Source organism: Balearica regulorum, chromosome 11, assembly GCF_011004875.1.
Source record: "Balearica regulorum gibbericeps isolate bBalReg1 chromosome 11, bBalReg1.pri, whole genome shotgun sequence".
Lineage (NCBI taxonomy): Eukaryota > Metazoa > Chordata > Aves > Gruiformes > Gruidae > Balearica > Balearica regulorum.
The window spans coordinates 10,804,454-10,827,451 of NC_046194.1; the positions used below are offsets into that span (position 1 = coordinate 10,804,454).

Here is a 22,998-nt window from a genome sequence, read left to right on the forward strand (position 1 = left end):
GGGGAGCAGAGGCGGCGGCAGCGCGAGCCAAGCGCGCCCCCTGGCGGCTGCGCGCCGGCACCCACCGGGAAGGGCGGCGGTCGCCCGCCGCACGTGCCAGTACTCAAAATGGCTTCCACCTCTTACAGACATCAATACGACGCCGCTGCTCTCGCTCAATATGGCTGCCTCTTGCCGTCACGCGGCGGGGATAAAAACATGGCTGCCGCTTCCCACGGGGCTGTAGCCGGGGGCTCAGATGGGAATAGCGGCCGTGCTGCCGCTCCCTTTCTCGGTGGCTGCCCGTGTCTTGTCGCCGGCAGGCAGTACCGCGCCAGCAGCGGCCCCGCTAGTGCGGCGAGAGGGGCTGCGGGACCATAAGGCGTGGGGCGACAGGGCCAGCGCGGCGCCGCCCTCTGGTGGTCAGAGGCAGCCGCTGCAGGCGGCGGGGACTGCGCGTCCGCCTCTCGCGGGGCAACCCTGGTGAGGGCCGTATGCGGTCTCTGGAGGCCTCGCTCCCTCCGTAGGACCGGGGTTGTCACAGTTTGTCCGTCAAAAGAGAACGGAGCTTCCGCCCGGCCCGGCCACACGGCGGCCAGTACCCTGGGGGAGTCACCAGTCCCGCTGCTCTATCTGCCTGTTTTGAGGAGTGCCTTTCCCATCAGCTTTGCCTCACACCTTTCAAATCGATGGCTTTTGGGTCTCCAGGAGCTCTGCTGCAGCCTCCCCTCTTCCAGTATCACTTTAGTCTCTTTATTCATGCTCAGCTTTCCCCTCCCTGCTGCCTCAGCTCTTTCTTGGCTTAAATGGTCCTTTACCGCTCCCCAGTGCTCACTTCTTCATGTCCTTGTAATCTGCAAACCTATCCCCAACACTAAGTATCTTTAATCCCATTTAAAAAGCTCTCTGCATCCCAGGGGTTCTCCCAGTGCACAGTTCCCACTGGGAAGACCTCTGCCACAAGTTTGCTCTGCCCTCTGGCACCACAGTTAGTCTGTGCTGGAGCTGGCAGAGCATGCAGATGCAGGGAGGTGAACCTTGCCGCTGGCTGCTCACAGCTGACAAAATTTGGAGTGTAGGGCTGCTTACTTGTCCCAGAGGCATTCCTGGCCATTGCAATGCTTTCAGCTTACTCCTCCTGGTGCAGAACAATGGGTGTTACTACACAACCCCTCCTGCAGTGCTCCAGTCCCTCCACTAATAAGGCTTCACAAATGTATTTGATCAGCACACTTCATGGACCTGTTCAATGGTTTGTGCAAAGCTGTTATTAATGGTGTGGATCAGCTGCAGGGGTGAATGTTGAGGCTTCTACCTAGCCTGGCAGTTGCTGTATCACTGCAGGAAGCCGTCACCTCCCTGTAAATCAGTTTGCTCTGCTCCTTTGCAAGTTGCAGATCACAGAAGTTCCCCAAGATCCCAGGCAATGATGAGGCAAGTCTCTGACATGGAAAGGTCCGAGTGCCCATCCTGTCTCACCAGGGGCTGCGTCTCTGCTGAGACCTGGAGTGGAGGGTGGGGGGGGTGCAGCTGTGCCATGCCACAGGGAGGGATCTGGGTAGATGGAGGGCATCGCCCCATCCATCTGCAGGTGGCATCAGGCCCCTGTCTTGGAGCCTCCTTTCATCTGCTGCTTTAGCAAAGTTTGGATGCATTGTCTCTGAAGCATTTCTCTTGGCTCAAGACAAGAAACCACTTCTACCTCTGTGCTTCTGCCTTCAAAGCATGCCCCAGTGAGCATCAGCTGGGCCAGCTCTGGTGGCCTGGGATGCATCTGTCCCAAGCTTCCTCTGCAAGGAAAGGAAAAGTCTTCCTTTGACAGAGGGGCTCCCACAGCCCGATGCACAAAGCTCTGCTTCCATCTGCCTCTCCTGCTCCTGAAGCCTTAATCTGTCTGGAGCGTGGGCTGCCTGCAAACTCCTCCGTGCTGCAGCGCATGACGCCCCCCTGGGCCCCTTCTCCGCTTTCCCAGCGGCCGCGAAGCAGAGGCTGCACCGGGGTCAGCGGGGCACAAAGCCGCTGGCGAGGGCCCGCCCTGACCCTCGGTCCTGCCTGCTGTGCCCGTTGCGGGCAGCCCGCCTCTGCCGACCTGTGCAGACCTGCAGGCGGCATCGGCAGTCCTACCGGGCCACAAACACACCCAGGAGGGTGTGAGCAGGCAGCAGAACAGCAGAGCAAGGCTCTGCCGCGCAGGGACGCTCAGCTGAGAGCCCAGCCCCAGCACTTATCTGGCCTGCCGGCGTCCCAGCTGCGGGAATCCGACGTCTGCTGGGAGCAGGTATTTTGCCCGCTTGGCTCGCTGCCCCGGGGTGGCAGCCCATGGCATGGGGATGCTGTCCCGTGCTGCCACAGGAGCTGTGGGAGAGCTGGCAGAGTGGCAATGGGGGGGGGGGGGGGGATCATCTTGACCTGTGCGTGCAGCTGCAGGGGGGAGGGAAAGGAGCTGCCCGTGCTGTTCCCACATTCCAGAGAGTGGGGACAGGGAGCCCAGGGCTGACTGCACAGGGGAGATGTGGGGTGTGAGTCTGGGAGTGGGGGGATCTGGGGCAGGCTATGCTGCTCTTGCTGTTTTGGGGTCACCCTGTTCCCTATGCTGACCCAGGAGCTCTGCCCTCCCTCCTGTGGCGTCAGGGGACAGTGGGGCTGGGCATCAGCTCCTACTGACCTGCCCAGTGGCACACAGCCTGGGCTGGCTTGGCTCTGCAAGGGCAAGAGGCTCTTGCCCTGCCTATGGCCCTTTTTGTCCTGTGCTAGCACCTCTGGGGCACAAAAGTCCCTGAGGGGCTACAAGCGCATGCTGCTATGTCAGTGACTGTAGCAATGGGTTTGTCACCCCTTCAAGCTGCCTGTGCCGCTCACACTAGGACCAGGGGTGTGTGGTGGGGGTTGTTTGGTAGAAGCTGAAGGAGGGCTCCTTACGGACACCCAGGTCCTGCTGTGCAGCTCTCCCCTTTGGAGCTGGAGCAGAACCTGAGCAGGCTCTGCTATATGCCTAGTCCGGCTGTTTGGGACCTGTGCCCTGCACAGGTGTGTTGCACAATAACTACTGCTGCCACTGCTGCAGTCCCAATCTGAGCTGGGGAACAGGGTGGCATTTTTCCTCCAACCCCTCCAAATATCATCACTGGTGTAGATTTGTGGCCAGTCCTGGGCCACTGCTCTGCCAAACTCCAGTCTTGGCAGCAACAGCCTCTCGAAGCAGCTGAGTGCTGAAGTTTGGCTGGTGCCCACAACCACTCCTACTGTACTTTGTACTCTGCATGGGAGCCAGCCAAAGGGGTGGCAGGGTTTCCCTGAGCAGCTGCTGGCACCAGTGCTCTGCCAGCGTGCTGGTGTGGCTGGCTGGAGTTGGGAGGGCCTGGGCTAGCTCTGTTCCCCCTCTCCAGGGCCCAGGTTGGGATGGGAAATGGCCCTGCTAGGCACACCCTTGCCCACAGCATTGGAGAGGACATGGCTGGGAGGATGTGGTTGGCTAGCTCCCATGCCTGGCTCAGTGGTTGCAGTGAAATCAGAGTCTGCTTAATCTGCAGGGTGATAGTGTTGTGTGGGGTGCCTGGCCTGTTGGGGAGGTTGGGATGAGGAGAAGCAGCAGCTCTGCAGCAGGACAAGCAGTAATAAACATGGGGTTTCTTGGGGTGGATAAAGGGAGACCTTGTTTGGGGCTCCCTGCTTCTTCTAGACAAGCACCAGAAATCTGAGAACCACAGCAAAGTGTCCTGGCCCTCTCCCCTTCCCAGTGGTAGCCCTGTACCCAGCCTGGGTGTCCGCAACTGTAGCAATGGGTTTTCCCCCATAACTGCAGCTCTCCCCCTTCTTCCCCATAGTGCTTGGACCAAAAACCATCCAGCACCTGCTCAGCTGCAGTTCCTCCAGCTCCCTTGGAGACCCCTTGCTGTGCAAGCTGAGCTGGAGGGCTGCCAGGATGGTGCCACCTCAGTGAGGACCTGGGCTTAGGAAGGAGGATGGGGACTTCCCAGGCTGTCGCACGTACCTCCAGCAGGAGCCCTGGGTTGTGACGTGGGGTTGCGTGGTCCTTGCAACTGGGCTGCTCCCCAGGGAGCCTGGGTGCAAGGTTGTGTCAAGCTGGCCAGCAAGGCTGCCAGCCCCTGGAGCCTGCACAGTGCTCCTGGCTCCCAGGCAGAGCGCCGAACTCTGGGCTGGGGTGCAGGCCCTGCTCCCTGCCAGCTCTGGGCTTGCTCTGGCTCATTGAACAGAGGGTCCCAGGGCAGCCTGCTGAACAGGTTGGGCTGCACCCTGTGCTCCTGCTTTCCCTGGCACCATGCCTTGCCTGGAGACACAGCCAGCAGCCCAGCTATGTCCCAGGGCTCTGGGCCAGCCGCTTGCCAGGATACCCAGGATGGTGCAGTGCCCCATCCCCATGGCACAGGGGGTGGTGTGTGTTGGGAGATCTGTGCCAACACGCTGTGTGCATCCCCCACAGGACACCTGACCTTTGGCCTGGGACAACCCAGCACTATGGCAGACCCCCCTGGCTGCTGCCACCCCTGTGCCACCTGCCTGCTCTGCCTTTACAGCTGCCACTGGATCACTGCCAAGAAGGAGAAGAGGAAGGGCCTGAGAACCACCAAGGTGATACCATGGGTGATGCTGAGCTGGGGCTGGCCAGTCCCTGCGTGGGAGGCTCGGAGTGGTGGCTGGGATGGGGAAGGGTTCTGGCTGGGGCGCTCAGCCCATTGGGCTTCTGACCCCTTGCCACTGGTCCTGCTCCCCAGGGCTGAGCCCCAAGAGAGCTGGCATGCTACCTGGCACCCTCTCTGTCCAGGGACTGCCCTAGCCTGGAGCAGTTAGAAGGTGAGAGGGTGAGCTGTCTGTTCCCACTGGGTGACAAGAAGGTCAGAGCAGCATGCTGGCAGCAGCAAGGCTGAGCCATGACTGTCCCCTGCCCAGCCGAATGTGCATCTGTGGCAGGGCTCATGTGTGCCTGGAGCAGAGTGCTGTGCTCCCCAAGGGCTGAGCGTGGCAGGCAGGTCCTGGGGCGCTGAGTGCATGGCAAGGCACATGGGAGGCACAGTTCCTGAGCTGGGTGCGGCCTCTGCCAATGGGGTGCTGGAAGGGGGTGTCCCCAGCAATTTGTAATCTGGGAGGGGTGAGGCCCTGAGATTCTCTGAGGTTTCCAACTCCCATGGGAGCGGCTGTGCCACTGCTTGTGCTATCTTGCCTGGAATGTGCGAGCTGGTCCAGGCTGCCAGCTGTTCCACTCAGCACCTGTGGCACCCTTCACCTCCCTGTGTGCGTGGGGCTGGGGTCTAGAGACCCTGAAGTTGGACTTGGCATCAGCTGGGCAGGCAGGAGCAGTCTGCAGGCTCACCACTGCAATGGCATCTCTGAGGCATAGCACCCCTCTCTGCCCAGCCTATAGATCACCCAGCTAGAAGGGAACAGGACCTTGCTGCCTGCCCTTTCCCACATCCAAAGTCCCAGCCTGCTCCCAGGGGCTGCTGCATGGGAAAGGAGGCAGTCCTACCACAGGGGCTGTCCTCCCCAGCCTGGCATAGGCAACTTTTTAGCTTGTTGGAGGAGATGCTGGTCCATTTTCTTGTAACATAGGTGCAGCCAAAAGGCTCTCTGGGGAAGTTCTGTTCCCACTCCACGGGGCAGCTCAGGGCCTGGGCCCATGAGGCCAGTGCCTGCTGTGACCCCCTGTGCACCCTGCTGCAGGCTGGGTGCTTCCCAGGGGTTTCAGCAACCCGGCCAGGGGGCTAGGTGCCCTGCAGGTGTGGGTATAGCTGTCATCTTTGGCTTTCAGTGTGACTGCAGCTGGTTCCTTTTCCTCTTCTGCGTCTTCCTCTTCACACTGGTGTGGCTCTACTTTGCCATCATCATCCTCAATGATTTCCACAACTTCAATGAGTGAGTAGGATCCCGTGTCCAGCCTCGCTCCCCATGTGCCCCCTCCCCTTCTGACCATCCCCTTTGCTGGCAGGTTCATCTTCAAGCAGAGGAAGTTGTGGCTAGACTGGTCCCTGGTCCTGCTCGTAGCTACGGCCGTGCTGGTCACTTACTCAGCCACACTGCTGGTGAGCCTCACTGTTTCTACCTGGGTTAGTGGGGGTACGGAGCTGTGCTGAGCACAGGCTGGCTGCTGTGCCCTGTGCAGAGCCAGGTGGAGCCTGCAGCATCCAGCCTGCTGAAGCTGTGTCAGCCTGAGCATGGCCAGAGGCCCTGCCTGTGTTAGGGGGCCAGAGCTCCTGTGACTGAGTCCTGTGCTCTTAGGGGGCTGAGGTGTGGGGTACAGTCCAGCTCTGATATCTCCTTGTTCTTCTCACAGGTCCTTGCTTTGTGCTTGCAGCTCTGCGGCCAGCCCTTGAAGCTACACTGGCTGCACAAGGTGAGAGATTGGTGGTGCAGGGAGATGGTGGCTGCCCTGGCTGCCCTTGCACCTTGGGAAGCTGCAGCTAGCCTACTGGGGCAGTGTATGGCTGCTGTGATCCCACTGAGGGGCTATGTATCCCTGCTGAGCTGGGCTGCAGCAGTTAGTCCCCCAGCTAGATGTCTCTGGGATGGGAAAATTCCCCTTGCTCAAAGCATGGGATACAGAGCTCAGCTGCAAACCCAAATGGGTGAAGTGGGGTCTCAGGACTTGCAGGGACCCAAGAGGAAGGGATGAAGACTCTGCCTGCCCTGCCAGGGCAGAGACCAGCTGGCCTGCAGGATGCTGTGTGCTCCCCTAACTGCTCTGTGCCCTGTCCCACAGACTCTGCTGATCTTAACTGCCCTGGTGGTGGCTGCAGCCTTCACAGGGCTGGGAATGAAGTGGGCGGAGGAGTGGAGAAGTGCACGTGTCTCCCTGCAGGTGAGTCACCTTGATACCAGAGACTCCTCCACTGTACCCAGTACCTGGCCTGTCAGGATGAGCTGAAGGGTGGTGACTGGAGACCCCAGCATGGCTCTGTACCATGGGGGTTAACTCCCTGCCCCTGACTTCTGCTGCCTGTCCAGGCAAGGTGCTCCTCTTGCTCTTGCAGTCCTGCCTGGAGCAGCTGCAGTCAGGGTGATGAGTGGTGGCTGGACCAGAGCAGGGAGTCTGTTCAGTCCCCCTAGGAGCCTGTCCTTCCCTCCCTGGCACTGTGGCTCTTCCAGCAGTGCTGGCTGCAATGGCAGATCCCTGGCATTGGAGCATGTGGATTTTGGGGACAGGGGCTGGGCTGGTGCCAGCTGACACCCTGCCTTTGCCTCCCCAGGCAACAGGTCCGTTCCTGCACATTGGAATCGTGGGGGGAATGACGGTCCTCGCCTGGCCACTGGCTGGCTTCATCTACCATACCCGCAACACAGGTAATCCCCCTCTAAGGTCTCCACCTCCCCCCTCAGCTGGTGCCCTGCTCCCTACCACCCAACCGGGTGGCACTGGTGGCAGAGTGGTGCATGGAGAGCATCAGTGCCATAGGAACAGGTTCCCAGGACTGTCTGGTAGTAACACCTGTTCTTGGTTGCCCTTGGTGCAGCTTCAGCCCTCACTGCTTTGCAGCTGAAGGGCTATGGATGGCAGACTGAGTCCTACAGAAGTGCTGTATTGGGGTGCAAGGACATGTAGTGGGCCAAGAATAAACCTGCAGTGCTCCTTAGGCTGAGGATGCAATGCCTGACTTAAGGCAGTTAATGCCAGGTGAAGCAGCCTTGGCTTATTCCTAAAGGTCTGCACAATACTTCCTCTGTACCTCACCCCTCAATCTTTATCTCTGCCTGCAGGTCTCATGTTGTTTCTGCTGCTTGTGTACTGCATGGCGATGATTGCGCTGTATCTGGCTCCCCTGGGAATCACTTCCCCTTGCATCATGGAGGAGAACCAGTTGCCCCCCAAGCCAGCCCTGGTTGGCCACCGAGGAGCCCCCATGGTGAGCGACCAGCACTGGCAGCATCCTGGCATAGTGGTCAGGGTGGATGGGGCAGGCTGCTCCAGCAGCAAAAGCAAGACTGTGCCTGGCCATGGGGCACCAGCATCAGACCCTTGCTGCTGCAGGCTTGGACAAGCTCTGGCCAGCCTAGTAGAGAGGGGTCCCCACACCAGCCAGGACAGCACATGGCAGGAGGATGGGTGAGCACAGGGTGAGGAGGGTGGGCACAGCAGCCACAGGGCAGAGCTGCTTGCTGAATGCTGCTGGACCAGGAGCAGGTGACTCTCAGCAGAAAGCCTGGCTATGTAGTGTGGGCTGGGAAGCAGGGACTAGGCAGGCTCTGGCTGTCTGCACCCAGTCCTTTTCCATCCCCACTCTACCAGGGCCACCCCTGTCTCATTGTGGGTGCCCTGGAGCCCAGCCAAGCTGCTGAGTGCAGCCAGGCAAGATGAATGCCTGCCTCCTGCCCCTTCCCACCTGTGCCCTCTGCAGTAACACCATTCCTTTTCCAGCTGGCCCCCGAGAACACCATCATGTCACTGCACAAGGCAGTGGACTGTGATGTGCAAGTCTTTGAGACAGACGTCATGGTGAGGTAAAGGGGCAGCAGGGATTTGGAGGGAGGGAGGAAGGGGCCTGTGTATCCTGGGATGTCCCCTCCCACATGGGGCATTCTGGAACACACCTGGAGGACTGCTATAGCCTGCATTTGGAGGCAGCTTTGTTCAAAGGGCTCTGCCATTCCCACCTTCCCAGTATGGGACTGGCTCCAGCGTGGTATCCTAATGATCTGCAAGAGGTACTGGGTTTCTGTCCTCCCCGTGCAGGTTGCCTTCCAGGGCATTAGGAGGGAGGTACCATCAGGGGAGGGGCACTGCTTGGAAAACAGACCCTGGCTGTAGTTAACCTCATGCAATCCTGCTGAGGGGACAGCTGTTGCAGTGAGCAAGAACCTACTTGGTTCCTGGCTTGGTCTCTAGGCGCTCTGTGCTTTTCGGACACTCACCTTCTTCTGTAGAGGACCACAAGTAGGCATAAGGGTGGGGGTTACCCCAGCAGTGTGGCTGGGAGGGGGCAGAAATGCCAGGGCTGGCATAGGACAGAAACAGTTTGCAGCACAGAGCTTCCCTCTCCGCTCTTTTGCCAGTGCTGATGGGGTCCCATTCCTCATGCATGATGAAGAACTCACCAGGACCACCAATGTGCAGGCTGTGTTCCCCGAGAGGACTGCCCTGAACAGCACTGCCTTCAACTGGACAGACCTCCAGAAGTTGGATGCTGGCAGCTGGTTCCTGGAGGTCAGGATGCCCCTGGGGTGTCTGGTCAGGGATGGGGGTATTTGTGGGTGAAGCACGAGCCCTGCCCTGGGGAAGGTTCCTTCTAGAGCACTGGTCCTGGCAGACACGTGGACAGGGTGCAGAAGCACTTCCATGCCTGCACAAATCCCTTGGGTGTGGTTATGCTCCAAGCTGGGGTTTGTTCTGACTCCTCAGCTGAGTCATGGAGGAGGCTGGTTTGAGGAGAGATGTCTCATGCATTTGCTCTGAGCTGCACAGCCTGCCTGGGCTTGGAGGCAGCTGTGGCAAGGCTTTTCCCAAAGGGTGACTAACCAACTGCTGAGCTGCTGTGAATGCCCACAGGTGTTTGGGCTGTTTGAACTGTGCTGTTAGTAGGGAGAAGGGTAGAGGTGCCCTGTGGATGTGCAGGCGAAGGATCCCTGTGCCTGTCCACACTGGAGAGCATGTGGAGAGGCCAATGTAGGAAACTGAGAGCCAGAGATGGGCACCAGTTTGGGAGGTGGAAGCTTATGGAGGTGTCTGCCTATGATGACTAACTCTCACACTTGCAGCGGAGGCCATTTCCCACAGTGCAGAGTCTTTCTGCTGGCGATCGCAACCAGGTGACTGAACAGAGGATCCCATCGCTGCAACAGGTGCTAGAGGCAGCCAAGCAGAGCAATATCTCCATTATGTTTGACCTCCGGCCTGAGAACCACAGTGACTACCAGAGCTTTGTCAATGCCACCCTGAAAGTGATCTTACAGTCAGGCATCCCACTACAGCAGGTGAGATGGTCACTGCCCCATCACCGCTGGGCCCTGCTGTCACACCCCTGCCATGGTGGGAGATGCCCTGCCAACCCCACTGAGCATCCTGCCACCCCATACACCACATCCCTGCTGGGGAACCCTGTCCAGGTGTGAGGTTCTCTAGCTGGAGAAGTTGCCAATAATTAGGGGTTAATGCTTACAGCTTCAGACCCCTCCAAATACTCTGGTTTCCCAGCACTGGCCACCCTGGTGTGTAAATAGTGACTCAGTCTAAGGAGGGGACCAACAGGGCCAGGAACAGCAGGAAAACAATGCTCAGACTTCCACCTCCCCACACTGTGCCACACCTCTCCCTGCAGCCCTTGGACTCCTTCTGCAATCTCCTGTGTTGTCTTTGCACTTCATCCAATCTCTGCAGCACAGGACATGTGCTGCCCTGAGGGGATAAATTAGCACCCAAATCACCTTCCCTTCTTGGCTTTTTGGGAATGCAGAGCAGGAGGGGACACAGCAAAGACTTGTACTGTAGTGCTGATCCAAGGTGCATTCTTGCTGCAGAGTTAGGTCCAAAAGGATACACTGCTTGATCCCAGAAACAACTGCTGCAGCTTTCTTAGGCTGGAACTGCTTTCTCCCCTTAGTGGGGTCTGTTGTGCTTACTTCTTGGCTGGGGCAAGCTCTTAGGAGACTGTCCTGGCTGAGATCCTCATGGAGGAGCTGAGCCTGGAAATGGGGGGCAGGGAGCAGCTGTTGGAACAGGACACGTGTGCCTGGACCTGCAAGAAAATATCAGAGAGCAAGCTCCCTGGAACACCTCTCCTCTCCATGTGGTCTCTGGCTTTTGCCTAGGTCCTCTGGCTGCCAGATGGTTTCAGGGAACAGGTCAAACAGCAAGCCCCAAGCATTCAGCAAGTTTACGGCCGGAAGAGACTCCAGAATGAGGAGCCACTGCTGCGTGTCAATCTGCCTTACCAAGACATGAGCTCTGAGGAGATCAGGTGAGAGCCCTGTGCCCAGCAGCCTGGGAGCTGTGGGCTGTGGGGCCTGGGCATTGTCCCAGTTCTGTCCTGGGTCCAGCAGAGGTGAGGTCCAGCTGAGGCTGAGTGCTGACACACCTTGCAGACAAGCATGCCTTACCAGGCAGAGCTAGTACAGGGGATGGAGCTGGCTGCAGTCCTCTGCTTTGCCAGCAAATCTGCCCTGTGTCTGGCAGTCCAGACAGTTGCTCCATGTGGCTGCAAATGCTGGATCACATCCCAGATATACAGTCCTCTCTGGCTGTACACTGAGTGTGCCGGTACCCTGCTGTCTGCTGCTCTGACCACGGCTGTCCCTATGCAGGCAGTACCGCCAGGACAACATCTCTGTCAACTTGTACGTGGTGAACCAGCCCTGGCTGTTCTCCGTGCTGTGGTGCTCTGGGGTGAGCTCTGTCACCACCAACGCCTGCCAGGTGCTGAAGGAGATGAAACACCCTATCTGGCTGCTAGTAAGTGACCTCTCCATCCTTCACCCTGCCCCACAGTCCTGTGCCCCAGGCACTTGTGGGTCCTTTTCTGCAGCAGCCTTGGGCAGCCAGCTGCCTGGAGGGTGGCTTTTGCTCAGTGCTGCGCTGGCAGGGGAACATGTGACCCTGCAGAAGAGACTGCTGGCACAGCAGGCTGGGCTGTGCCACCAGCACACCACCCCTGGCTGGTGTTCATGGCTTGTCTTGTTGCCTTGCAGCCCAGCAGCACATACCTCATGATCTGGATTGTTGTAGACTGCACTTCCTTCCTTGCCATCCTCTGGGCCTTCTTCTTGCTGAAGTACATTTGATCCCTTTCCTCCTCCTGGGGCAGGTCTGGTGGGGGAGGCTATAGTGTGCCCTGGGTGGCTGGTACATACCCAAACCCAATCTTATCTGCTGCCACCCCTCTCTGGACTCAAAACCTGGGGGGGGTCCTCTCCTGCTGGCTAAGTGAGAGCAGTGTGTGGAGGCAGCTTTTATCACCAGATTGCAGCGAAAAATCTGGCCTGACCCTTCCTGGAGCTGCTGGATGCCTTAGTTCACACTTACTAGCTCACTCTGTGCCCCAGGGCTTGGTGAGCTGAGGCTGGGGGACCTTGCCCTTTGAGGCTGTTCCTTTACCAGTACTGCAGGCACAGAGAGCTGGGGGCTATGGGGAGGGAAGGGGGAGGCCAGATTGACATGCTAACAGCAACCCTGTTCCATCTCCTAGGAAATGCTCCCAGAGAAGACGGCCCATGGGTGAGTGTGCACAGATGTGAGCTCCCCTCCCTCGGAGCCACGTTGTGCCTGCAGGACTGTCTCTGAGAGGCAGGCAGCTTTCTCTAGCCAAACATGACTGCGGTTTGGGATAGCCTAGGGACGGAAGGGAATCCTGGCCCAAGGAGTTCCTGTCCTGCCCTTAGCAAACAGCCCTGTGGGACAGTGATGGGGAATCCCACATTCCCCAAGTCTCCTCAAACCTGTTTTTCAGGCTGCTTTGCCTGTTACTGCAGGATGGTGGCTGCCTTCTATGACTGTTTTTTCTCTGTGTCCCCAGAGTCAGAGACGGACGTGCTGCTCACAAAGATCAACAGCTTGATGCAAGAGTGACCCCTCCGGCCTGCATCAGCCATGAAGAGGGGCAGCCAGAGCCCTGCACAGCTGAAGTGGGGAACACTCCTCAGGCCAGCCTCAAGGCTCCTTTCCTTTGCAGACTCCTTCCTGAGCTTCCTGTCCCCTGTAGCCTTCCTGGCTCCTTTTGTGGTGCACAACTGCCCTCAGCTGAAAAGACCTGGAACCGGGCTCCCACTGGCAGTGAGGAACTAGAGCCTTTGCAGAGGTTTTGTGGGGCTGATTTGTGCCTGGGGGCTGAGTACTTAACCAGGAGTGCTGGGGCTAAGACCTTGCTGTGGGATTTGGAGACTAGTGGGGATTTGAGTCGCTGTTTGGTGCAGGGGAAGGGCAGCCTCTGTCTGTCAGCAGCAGCTCTACAGCCAGTGATAGGAAACCTTGTTTAAAGTGCTGCTTCCCTGGGGGCTGCCCTGCCCCATGGCTTGAGGAATAGGAAAGGGGATGCAGCGGGTGGCTTTTCACAAGATGGAGGGGGAGCTGAGCTTTTCCCACCCCCATGCTGGACACATGTCCTGCACCTTCAGCTGGCTTCATATTTGTGAGTCAGTGTGCTGGCACCTCATGCAGCAGTTAGTGCGTTTTGCTCTGGGGGGAAAGGGAGCAGGGGCTGGGGGTGAAAGGTGTCTGGGCCTGGCAGGACCATGGTCACACTCCTGTTGCTGTAAGGCTGCAGAGTTGTGCAAGGGAGGAGAGCGGTGGGATTCGGGTAGGTCTCTTTGCAGCAGGGCCTTGAACTTGGAAAGGGGTATCGGGTCAGTTTTACTTGTTCCTACTTATTTATGTCAATAAATCAACGGAGCGGTAGACACACCCCGAAGGGGTGAGTTGGGCATAACTGCTTTCTCCCCCTTGCCCCTACCTTTGCTGCCTGGAGCTGCCTTGACTCGGCTGCCTGGAGCGCTGCCGGGCCCCGGGCACGCGCAGCCTAGCGGTAGCGGCCCGGGGCAGGCGGCGATCCGCGGCGTGTCCGTGCCATCTAGTGACAGCGTGGGGAAGTGGTGCCGGCGGCCGAGCGGCTCCTCCGGGCCGGGCCTTCCGCAGCGGGAGGGGGGGGGAGGGCGAGCCGGGCGTGCCTGCCGGGGTTCACGGAGCGGAGTGCGCACGCCGAGCCGCCCCGGTAACCTGGCGGGCTACGAGCAGCCGTGCCCCGGGGTAAAGCAGCGGCTGCGCCCGGGTACGCTAGCGGTGCCGGGGCGCTCCCGGAGGCGGTACCGGCGGGGGGCGGCTCCTCGGCCGGTTCCGCGGGGCGGGGCGGGCGGCGGCTCGGCCGTTCGCGGGCTGGCACCGACCGGAGCGGCCGCCGGCCACGACGGAGCTATGATCCGACGGCAAGGTAAGGACCGCCCTGCCTGCAAAGCCAGGCACCGTGGCCCGCCGCGCTCAACAAGTGTCTGTCCTACCGGCACCGGGATTGCGCCCGGTGCCCCGCGCTCCTGCCGGGCAGCTCCCGCCCTCTTTCCCTCTCTCCCTCCCCGCCACGGGCCGGGGGGGCCTGTCCGGTGCACCCCCGGGGTTGAGAACTTAGGACCGGGTGCCCCGGCTTCACACCCTCTCCGGGCTGTTGTGCCACCGTGGCTCGGAGTGGGTTGGGATGGCTGTGCTTGCAGCACCCGTGAGTGCTGTGGGGAGGGCAGGTACGGGGATGTGGGCCCCGTAAGGAGGGATCTCTTGTCAGTAGGTCTGGCACCTTGGGGCATGGTGACATGGGCCCCAGACACCACGTGCTCTTTCTTGGGTGCTGCAGGAAGGGTGCTCCAGTCTCTCCCCTGTGCTAGGGGCACAGCACTTCCCTGGGTTTGGTGGTCCAGGGCCAGCACTCATCTGCTCCAGCTGGCTATCACCCAGTGCTGGTGGCCAGCAGCACAGGGGTCGGCGCCAGGGTGTGTGCTGCTCTTTCAGTCCAGGCTGGACTGCGGTGGGATGTTCACACCAGGTTCGCAGTCTTTGTGTCCTGGTGTGGTGGCCCTGGTTCTCTACCTGCTTCTTTAGCGTCTGCTAAGGTCAGGAATGACCAGGCAAAGATGACTCAACCCCACTCACAGAATGGGCAGCATCTGAAGCCATTTTCTGATCTTGCAGAAAAGGAAGCCCTTAGTGATAACACAGGGCTGGGATGCCCATAAAGCCCAATAAATCTGGAGCTTGCGGAAGTCCTTGCTTTTCCTGGAGACAGCATGGAGCCCAACCCTGAGCAGAACCTATTCACACTTCCCCAGGCTCCTTTCTCTGTTCTGCTCCAACAATGAGTCAGTGTGGGCTGGTAATACAGGCAGGACCCCATTCCCCTTTTGGCCAAGGAGGAGCTGGGGGGGAGCTGGCTGGGGAAGCTGGAACAGCAGGTGGCATGCACCCCAGCAGACACAGGCCCCCTTGTTTGATGACCTGAATTCCCTGCCGAGAGCCCTAGGAAGAGCAGGGTCATCCTTTCTGCATGAGTTCCTGGGTTAAAAGATGAGTCCCCAACAGTGGCGGGATGGCTCCCCCGCCTCCTCACACAGACACTCTTTGTCTGCAAGCTGCCTGAGTGACAAAGGGAAATATTCACTCACAGGGCTGGGACGGGCTCAAGGTCCACAGGAGCTCCCCACCCGCCTGCGAGATGGGTTGCATCTGGGGCTGGAGCTGGCAGCTCCTGGCATCTGCCCAAAGAAGCATGGAGGTGTCCTGGCACAGAGACATCACAGCTCCACTATTTTAGATCCAAAGTTGTCTCACAGCTGTGGTGAGACCAGTCTTTAACCAAAGCATTGCTTCATGGCAGCCTCCAGCTCCCCTCCTGGCCAGCATCCCTCCTTCCCTGACCCCAAGGCATCACATTCCTTTCCCACTGTCTCCTGCTGACCCAAGGCTGCTTGCTGCATGGAGCAATTCTTATGTTTCACCCTATAGAAACCTAAATTTTGCCACTTGTGTAGCTGAACTGTTTGCAATATCTTGCACTACATGAGTAGGGCTACACTCAGCTTTGCTGCAGTCATCTGGCCTCACATGGGAGACTGCAACTCCTGCGGCAGTACTCAAAGTACGTCCAGCTCCTGAACAGCTTCTCTGCCTGGGAGGCGGCAGAGGTCCTCATGCTGCCCAGTGCCACAGGGTTCGGAGATGAGTCAACCAGAGTTAACCCCTGATTTTAAGGGCCAAGGAGGGCCAGCAAACAGACACCTCCAGCCCCTGCCCGCCTCTCCACTGTGGCTCCTCTGCATCTCGCAGCAGGTATGTGCAAGGAGGCTGCCTTTGTGGCTGTCTAACTTAAAAATCCAGAGCTGGAAGGCAACTTGAGGCATTATCCAGGTGAGCTGTGGCTCCAAGGCTGCACTCAAGCCTTCCCTGATGGTATCTGTCCATCCTTCAGTGTTAATGCTTTGTTACTCCTGTGTTGTCTCTGCAGACACTGAACGGGCATTGGAAATTCTGACCAGATACCAAAGCACCCTGCAGTCCCCGGAGGAGCAGGAGCTAAAAGCCACCATTGGAAAAGTCTCACACATCTTCCAAAGTGAACTCTTCCAGGCTCTGCTGGGTAAGCCCCTGCCTTGTGATCCCTGGGGCATTGTAGTCAGTGGGCTTTCCGGGGGGCCTGATCCTGCACAGGTGCCTGGCACTGATCAGGCTGGGTGCATCCTGTGCAAACACATGGGTGTCTGTAATGCCAGGGAGCTGGGCTGTCTTTCCCCTCCAGGGCTTGAACAGGAGATACCAAGGGTTGGGGCTACAGTTACTGGGTGTTTGTGTTGTGAACAGGATTCCTCAATCGGGTGATTGTGGACAAGGGGTAAAGCCTTCTTCATCAGATCTATCCAGCACCTGCTAAAGGATACTGTGATTTCATAAGCACCCTCTGTGCAGTGCAGGTGTGGTGTGTCTGCAGCCACTACTGGGTTTCCAGCTCTGCTGCCATACCAAGGACACCCCGCCATGGGGCCTTGCTCCTCCCTGTGCCTCTCAGCCTCACACAACCTGCTACTTTCTATTCCTGCTGCCAACCCAAAGGGAAACTAAATTTTTCTTTGAGAGATAATCCATACATACCCAGCTCCTTTTTGAGTATCCTGGCCTTTCTTGCACTTAGACCCACAAGCACTTGCGAGTAACACACTGTGCGAGTGGCTCCATTTCACACAAGAAAAAGACTTGACAGCAAGGCTCATCTTGGAGCTGGGCACCAGAAAATGTTATTTTGAGCGCAGCGTAAAGTTCTCCATGTGGATTTAGACAAATACAGCTGGAGTCTCACCAGACTACACAGCTTCTCTGTGCAAGATGCATGGCTATCTCACTGAACAAGGTAATTAGAAAATGCACTTTCTTTGCAAAGTATTTTTTTTTTAGAAAAACAAGATTTGATGGTTTTGGACTCTGAAGTTGCTTGGCCTTGTTCCCTGCCAGAGCAGACCAGATCCTGGCTGTGCAGGTTCACTTAGGGCACTAATTGTGGAGGTAATCCCAGAGAACCATTTGCAGAAGCTGCAGCGGGCCAAGAGGGGCAAGAGCTCCCACTCAGCTCCTCTCCTTAAGTCCTGCTTACTGTGGGCCTTGAGACAACATGCACAGCCCTGGCTGTTCCATTCCTGGGTCTTCCAGGAGAGAAGCTGAGTTTCCCTGCTGGGAAGGAAGGGAAAGCACCCCAGAAGCTCTGCAACCCAGAGGAGGACCCAGACTCTGGGGTGCAGAGCTCCACACATGATGCCACGTGCCTCATTCTCGGTGCTTTTTGACCCATCGCCATCACTCTCCTCTCTTGGCAGCTCTCACCTTTTCTTCGCACCTCTGCAGCCAGAGACCCATTTCTGTGCCTGCAGAGCCCTGAGTTGCCAGAAGCTCCTCTGTGCTTCAGGTTATCCACTGAAAATGAAATACAATCATGGGATGAGTAGCATGTCCTGAGCTATTTTATTATCTCCTTTCCTTGTTCTTGCTGTTGGAGCATCACCTGGAGGCTTTCAGCCCCAGCACATTCTTGTGCAGGGCTTGCGCTGGGATGACTATGCCATCGGCAGCAGAGAGACATGGCAAGGGAGGGCGCCCTATGGCAGGGGCCCCCATACTGAAAGGACCAGTGTGCATCTCCTTTCTTGCCTCTTCATTTATACAACCTGCTCTCAAAATGGTCCACAGCCCCATGCTGGAGGCAGTGGTGCCCAGTAGGGTTGTGATCACCTTGGCAAACCTGACACGAGGCCAACACCCCTGGCTGCTTTTGTGTGTTTCCCCAGGGGCTGTGCAAAGGCAGTGAAGCAGCTTTCCAAAAGCCCAGAGCTGTTAGTGCAAAAGTGTTGTGGAGAGAGCATAGCTGGAGAGAGCACATCTGCACGCACACTGAGTTGGTTGCAGTTTGCGTGCTGGCACGCAAACACGGCACAGACTTCCCAGCACCCTGCTCTAAGCTATCTTGGTGTCTTGTCAATGCTGGCATGAGGGAGTGTTGCTTGATTGCTGGTGACCTTTTCAACTAGTTTAACAGGATATTAGTTCCCCATGCCAGAGCTAGCTTTATCTAGATGTGTTTACCTAACTAGGAATTTGCATTAATTACTTCCACCCCCGCCCGAGCCTGAGTTTGTGAATTCCTCCATCCCTGCACGGACATGTGTGGTGCAGTGTCCGGCTGCACGCTCGCTGTGCCTGCGCGCTGCTGGCACACACTAGGATTGCTTGGTGTTCACAGTCCAGACCCGCTGGAGCATGGTGACAGCTCCGGGAGGGTGGTGGAGCTTTTCTATTTTATTTGCTTTTCACCTCCCCTTTTCCCAGTGGGCTGCTGTGTCTGAAGTTTGCTCAGAGTCATGGAGCTGGTTTGGAGTTTATCGGATGGAGGAAGATTTGCAGGAGAGCAATGGGTACAGCTCCCAGCGCAGAGGCTCCCATCTCACTGCCCCACACCATGCCAGACGCTTCTGGCTCTGGAGAGGTCTCAGCCTGCAGAGGTCCCTCCTCTTGCAGCCTTTCAGCAACATAGGCCTGCTTTTTTTCAGCCCCTGGAGAACATGAATGCTTGAGCATGGTACATCCCTGTCCTCAGATCGCATGGTCCTACAGGTAATGCTCTCCTAAGACATGCATTGGCTAGCTTTAGTTTGAAGACCAAAGTGCATTATGCCATAGTAGAGCTAGCAGAAGCGCCAAACATCATGGCATTTTCCAAGTTGGTCCACATGAAAAATGCCAGGGATATGGCTTTCCATGTGTTTTGGGGTTTTTTTTAAGAATAAGCTGTTTTGTGGACTCCAGAAGTCTCAGTTTGCTCACCTCTAAGGGAGGATCTGCTGGGATGTTCAGACAAAGCCTGTGTAGTGTCCAGGGCTGGATGTATCTGTCAGCCTCAACATGCCCAGTGTTGCTCTGCACATGCACCATTTTCTGCCAGACTCCTCTGAGCACAGCACAGCCCCTTAAGTCCATGTAACCACCATGCCAGACTCAAATCCCTCTCCCAGAGGCTCCCCGGGTACCAGGGCACACTGACTCTACCTTGGTTGGTGCCATGACTGGCTCAGCACAGTCCATCAATGCGGGAGCTGCTCCACACTGGAATGCACCAACCTCTGCTCTGCACAAAAGAAATTCCTTGGCGGTGCAGAGGGAAAATAGGCTGTGCTGGCTCCCTCTTCCTGGCCCCTCTCTCCCTGCGTCTGAGGCCGTGGAACCAAGCATGTGACTTGCAGGGAAACAGCCTGGCTCTCAAGGAGCCTGGGCTCGGGGACACTGTGACTGGGCTGGGGCGATCATGGCCCTGCTTTCTCTCTGCTCCCTGGAGCCCCTCGGGGAGGTGCTTGGCCTTCTCTTGTGCCACCGGGTAGGATGGGGCTCACATGGAGAAGCAGCTCCCTGACCTTTCCTTCCCAGAGCCAGGGCTGAAAGGGGCCGTTGTGTCCTTTGCAGCGGGCAAAGCTGGGCAGACAGGCAGGGGTTTTGTGTGCTCGGCCACCCCAGCTGCCAGCAGACCAAAGCGCTTCTCCCGAAAGCACTCTAGGGCTCAGCTTCTCTCCCATGCCCAAGCAGTGGCTGGCACAGACCCCACTGAGGTCCTGTCATCTGCTCAGGCCCCCAACCCTCCCCTGCAGTTCCTTTTACCCCAAAAAAGGTTCCTCCTGGAGAGCCCTGCTGCTGCGGAGGCACAAGGAGAGGCAGGCTGCTGCTGACCCGTGGTGTTCCCTGGGCGCGAAACTCCAGCTGGGAACTCAGCTTGCCAGCAACGCTGCTAGGGATGGCAGTCATGGCTTCACCAGGTGGCTGCAGGAGCCAGGGTGGAAAACTGGTGGAGTCTGGAGGATTCCCAGCCCTGAGGACTCCTCTTGTAAATTAGCCCTTATCCAAGGATAGAAACCAGTAGCTTGCCTGAAAGCTCTGCTGTGGCAGCCACAGGTGTGACTCTTCCCTACAGCAGTGGGGCCATGCCTGTGAGGCTGGTGTGAGGCTGGAGTTTCTGCTTGGGGTAAATCTGTGGTGACACAGCTGATGACAGTGCACGCATCAGGGAAGAAATGTCATTTTCTGGAAGTGCACGTGCCAGCTGGCACAAGGGTGCAGCATGAGCCCTTGGATCCTGGTGCTATAGAAATATTTAATGACATTTATTTGGCATATTGACACCAGGAGGAAATTGTTAGACAAATTCTAATCTCTATAAATCTTTAGTTACCCTTCCTAATTAGATCCAGAGCAGATTTACACTGTCATCAAACGGAAATTGGGCTGTAAGAGAGAACATGCAGCATTATCTTTTTCTACCACGTCGTCTTCTTACTGAGGCTTTTCAGGTAGTCCTGTTCTTAAAGTGCACAGGTGAGGCAGACTTGTCTGCAACTTTTGATGCCCATAAGAAATTAAGGAAACCAACATATATTTAAACTATCTTTAATGCCACATGCACGTGTGTCCTAAAATGTATTCCTGTCACAGCCACACCCTTTGCTGCCTGAACTCCATCCCCCAATCCTGAAACTCCTCTAATCCCTGGTGACAGCAACGATTCCTTCTCCTGGCAAGCGTCTAAAATGAGCTGAGGGTTTCAGAGGTGGAGAGTGGCTTCTTCAGAGGACAAGCTTCCTGCTCTGCAGGTGCCTTACCAGTTTGGCTACCCAAGGCTATGTTTCTGCAGCAGATGAGCAGTGCACTCCCATGACAGAACTGTTCAAATCCTGTTTTCATTTTTGCAAAGTTTTGTGCATTCCAAGTGTAATCCACGCAGCCAGCAGCCCTTGCTATCCCATTATGCAATGACTATTTTCATAACCAGAGGGAGAGATGTTTTTGCACAAAAACAAAGTCCCATTTGTCTGGCTGTGCAATGACTGCTTGCCATGACCTCGTGTCTCATTTGGGAGGGTTTTGGGGGCTGCCAGCAGCATGCTTAGCACCTGGGGAGCTGCAGAGGGGATGCCCCAGGTGTGGTGAGTGGATCTGGGGACTCTCACTCCTGCCGTGAAATGGGGCTGGCTGCCCCATTTCCCCCTGGGGCACAGGACAGAGCCTGGCAATGATGCAGCATGAAGCAGCATCTCCAAAAGAGCCATCGACGCTGGGTAGTGGCATGGTGCTCCCTGGACTTGGGCAGCCGCACAGCCTGGCTGGGCTCCCTGTGGGCACAAAGCTGCTCTGCCAGCAGCTGAGATTTATAGCAGCTTTCTCCCTGCAGCTGGGAGGTCACCCAGCCCCTAGGAGTTGGATGATGAGGTTCAATGCTGCTCCCTGTCCCATCTGCAACATGAGTGTGCTGCTGCGGTGCATGGGCATGTGATTAAGCACAGGGAGAGGATGGGGACTTGCATCTGGGGGTGCAATCTTGCTTTGTGAAAGCCTCTCTGGGAAATAGCCTTGGGCAGTGTTCAGCATGTCTCTGCTTACACTGCCCATGGCTCACCAGATTTTCTTTGGAAATCTTTATAAAGTGGGCATTTAATACCCTGTGGTGCCTTGGTGTGGCATAGTTTCAGGCAAGAAATCAGACACTGAAGGGCTGGCGCAGCCGCTTCATCCCTCAGCTCCCAGGGAGTGCCGGGGGAACGGCCACGGCTGCCTCGAGCTGAGACCCACCACTTGCCCTTGGAAGTTGCTCACAGAAGAGGGGCTCTCCAGCCTCCTCCACAGCAGATGCAGGTACAGAAAATGAACTCAAGTCCCTGCTGCAGCTTTCCCCGCTCGGAGTGCTTATTTATGATGCTGTGACATTTTGGCCCTACCAATTCTGCCAGACTTCCTGTTTCCCAGGTGCTTGAAGGGATTTATTACTTTTTTATGCCTTTTGCTAGGCGTTTACCAAACTCTTTTGGCCGACCTTTTGGAGCTTTACCTTTAACCTGGCAGCATTTACCATCCTTTCTGGTTTTCTCATTTGGACACAGCTTCAGCTGTTTAAATTAATGTCTTCTGGCTTTTAGTAGCCTCCCTTCCCCTACGGTCCAGCCTTGCTTTCCTCCCTTTTGCCTTTACAGTATCCTCCAACCAGGCGCTATGCATTTACTCTGATGTCCCAGTGGGGTCTCTCTAAATATGCTCAACGCCTCCCATGAATGTTTTACCCTTTTTTTTACCCCTTTCAGTTTCTTCATTAAAAAGCTTCTCACTTTTGATGTAGTTCCCTTTCTGAAATTAAACACTTCTGCAATGGGTATATTGGCTTTTGCTGCTCCTAAGGAGGTGTCTGACTTGGCTCTGGAGATGAGCTGGGGGCTGCTGGGGGCCACCAGCTGTATGAGTGCACGGCAGCAGGCGCTTCCTTAGGGAGGAGTGAAGCCCACTGCAGCCCTACTGCTCCCTGCAGTCCTCCATGTGTGACCGGGAGAGGGCAAAATACTCCTGGCAGGGTTAGGAGAGGATCTGGGCTCCCACAGCCTCTCTGGGGCTACCCCCAGGCAGCAGCTGCCATCAGGTCCCGCTGTCACCCTGTAACTGTCTCTGGAGCAGTGAGGCCTGGGACACCCCATTCTCACGCCCCTCTCCTGAGGCACTATGATTTACAGCAGCAGACTCCGGTCTTTGGAGCCCAGAGTGAGGATGTGGCACTGCTTGTGGCAGTGCACAGGTAGTATCATGCCAGGTGGGAAGAGGGAATGTATCAGGGAAGGATCTGGAGATAAAAGACAGCTGTAGCCATCAGTTTTAGACCTTGTACAGTGTGACCCTGCTGTTCTACTGCCCTGTGCCCTCTCTGCCTGTCCCCACGGGAAGGAAGCCCCCCCTGTGGACCAGAGGTGCTGGGGAGCAGCGATGGGGAGGGAAAAGCTTGGCAGCATCAGGGCCAGTAGGCAGGCAGGGGCTACCTGGTGCTGGAGGCTTCTTGGAGCAGAAGGGACATGGGACCACGCATGGGGCTGGCACACACTGGAGGAGAGAGGGATGGGGTGGGTTTATGATTGATGTGCTGAGCATGGTTTGCTCTTAGTCCACATGAAACGTGGTCATTGCTCAGTGGAAATGCCTGTGCCTTCCACAGCCATGCTGAGCCAAGCACCCCATTACACCTCTTGCCTTGGGGGTGGGGGGGCATGGTG

General features: G+C 57.1%; 2 protein-coding genes across 7 annotated transcripts in view; both read left to right on the forward strand.

The window, feature by feature from the left end:
* Positions 1 to 2,135: 2,135 nt before the first annotated feature.
* GDPD2 (glycerophosphodiester phosphodiesterase domain containing 2) lies at positions 2,136 to 13,322 on the forward strand. Of its 3 annotated transcripts, XM_075763256.1 has the most exons (16): positions 2,136 to 2,257; positions 4,421 to 4,569; positions 5,747 to 5,850; positions 5,924 to 6,017; positions 6,269 to 6,328; positions 6,695 to 6,793; positions 7,182 to 7,275; positions 7,690 to 7,835; positions 8,348 to 8,430; positions 8,983 to 9,133; positions 9,685 to 9,900; positions 10,735 to 10,883; positions 11,227 to 11,374; positions 11,611 to 11,693; positions 12,108 to 12,136; positions 12,435 to 13,322. In XM_075763256.1, exons 2-16 carry the CDS (start codon positions 4,456 to 4,458, stop codon positions 12,485 to 12,487), a joined length of 1,623 nt encoding a protein of 540 aa, XP_075619371.1. In that variant the 5' UTR covers positions 2,136 to 2,257; positions 4,421 to 4,455; the 3' UTR covers positions 12,488 to 13,322. The 3 variants fall into 3 exon arrangements, with proteins under 3 accessions (XP_075619371.1, XP_075619370.1, XP_075619372.1); XM_075763255.1 differs by lacking the exon at positions 11,611 to 11,693 and having other exon boundaries at positions 12,435 to 13,040; XM_075763257.1 differs by lacking the exons at positions 11,611 to 11,693; positions 12,108 to 12,136 and having other exon boundaries at positions 12,435 to 12,622.
* A 251-nt stretch (positions 13,323 to 13,573) lies between these two features.
* Positions 13,574 to 22,998, forward strand: part of DLG3 (discs large MAGUK scaffold protein 3) — a 79,131-nt gene continuing 69,706 nt past the window's right edge. For 3 of the 4 annotated variants that reach the window (XM_075763259.1, XM_075763260.1, XM_075763261.1), the window contains exons 1-2: positions 13,574 to 13,841; positions 15,897 to 16,028. In XM_075763259.1, coding sequence (XP_075619374.1) covers positions 13,826 to 13,841; positions 15,897 to 16,028 — 148 coding nt within the window. In that variant the 5' untranslated portion in view covers positions 13,574 to 13,825. The remainder of the gene's footprint in view (positions 13,842 to 15,896; positions 16,029 to 22,998) is intronic. The other variant, XM_075763263.1, reaches the window with a different exon arrangement.

Excerpts from the sequence above, each read along its gene's own strand:
- GDPD2 (XM_075763255.1), top strand. The coding sequence starts at position 4,456 with ATGGCAGACCCCCCTGGCTGCTGCCACCCCTGTGCCACCTGCCTGCTC. Across the intron at positions 7,836-8,347 it reads GCCACCGAGGAGCCCCCATG|CTGGCCCCCGAGAACACCAT; the intron begins GTGAGCGACCAG and ends TTCCTTTTCCAG. Across the intron at positions 10,884-11,226 it reads ATGAGCTCTGAGGAGATCAG|GCAGTACCGCCAGGACAACA; the intron begins GTGAGAGCCCTG and ends GTCCCTATGCAG.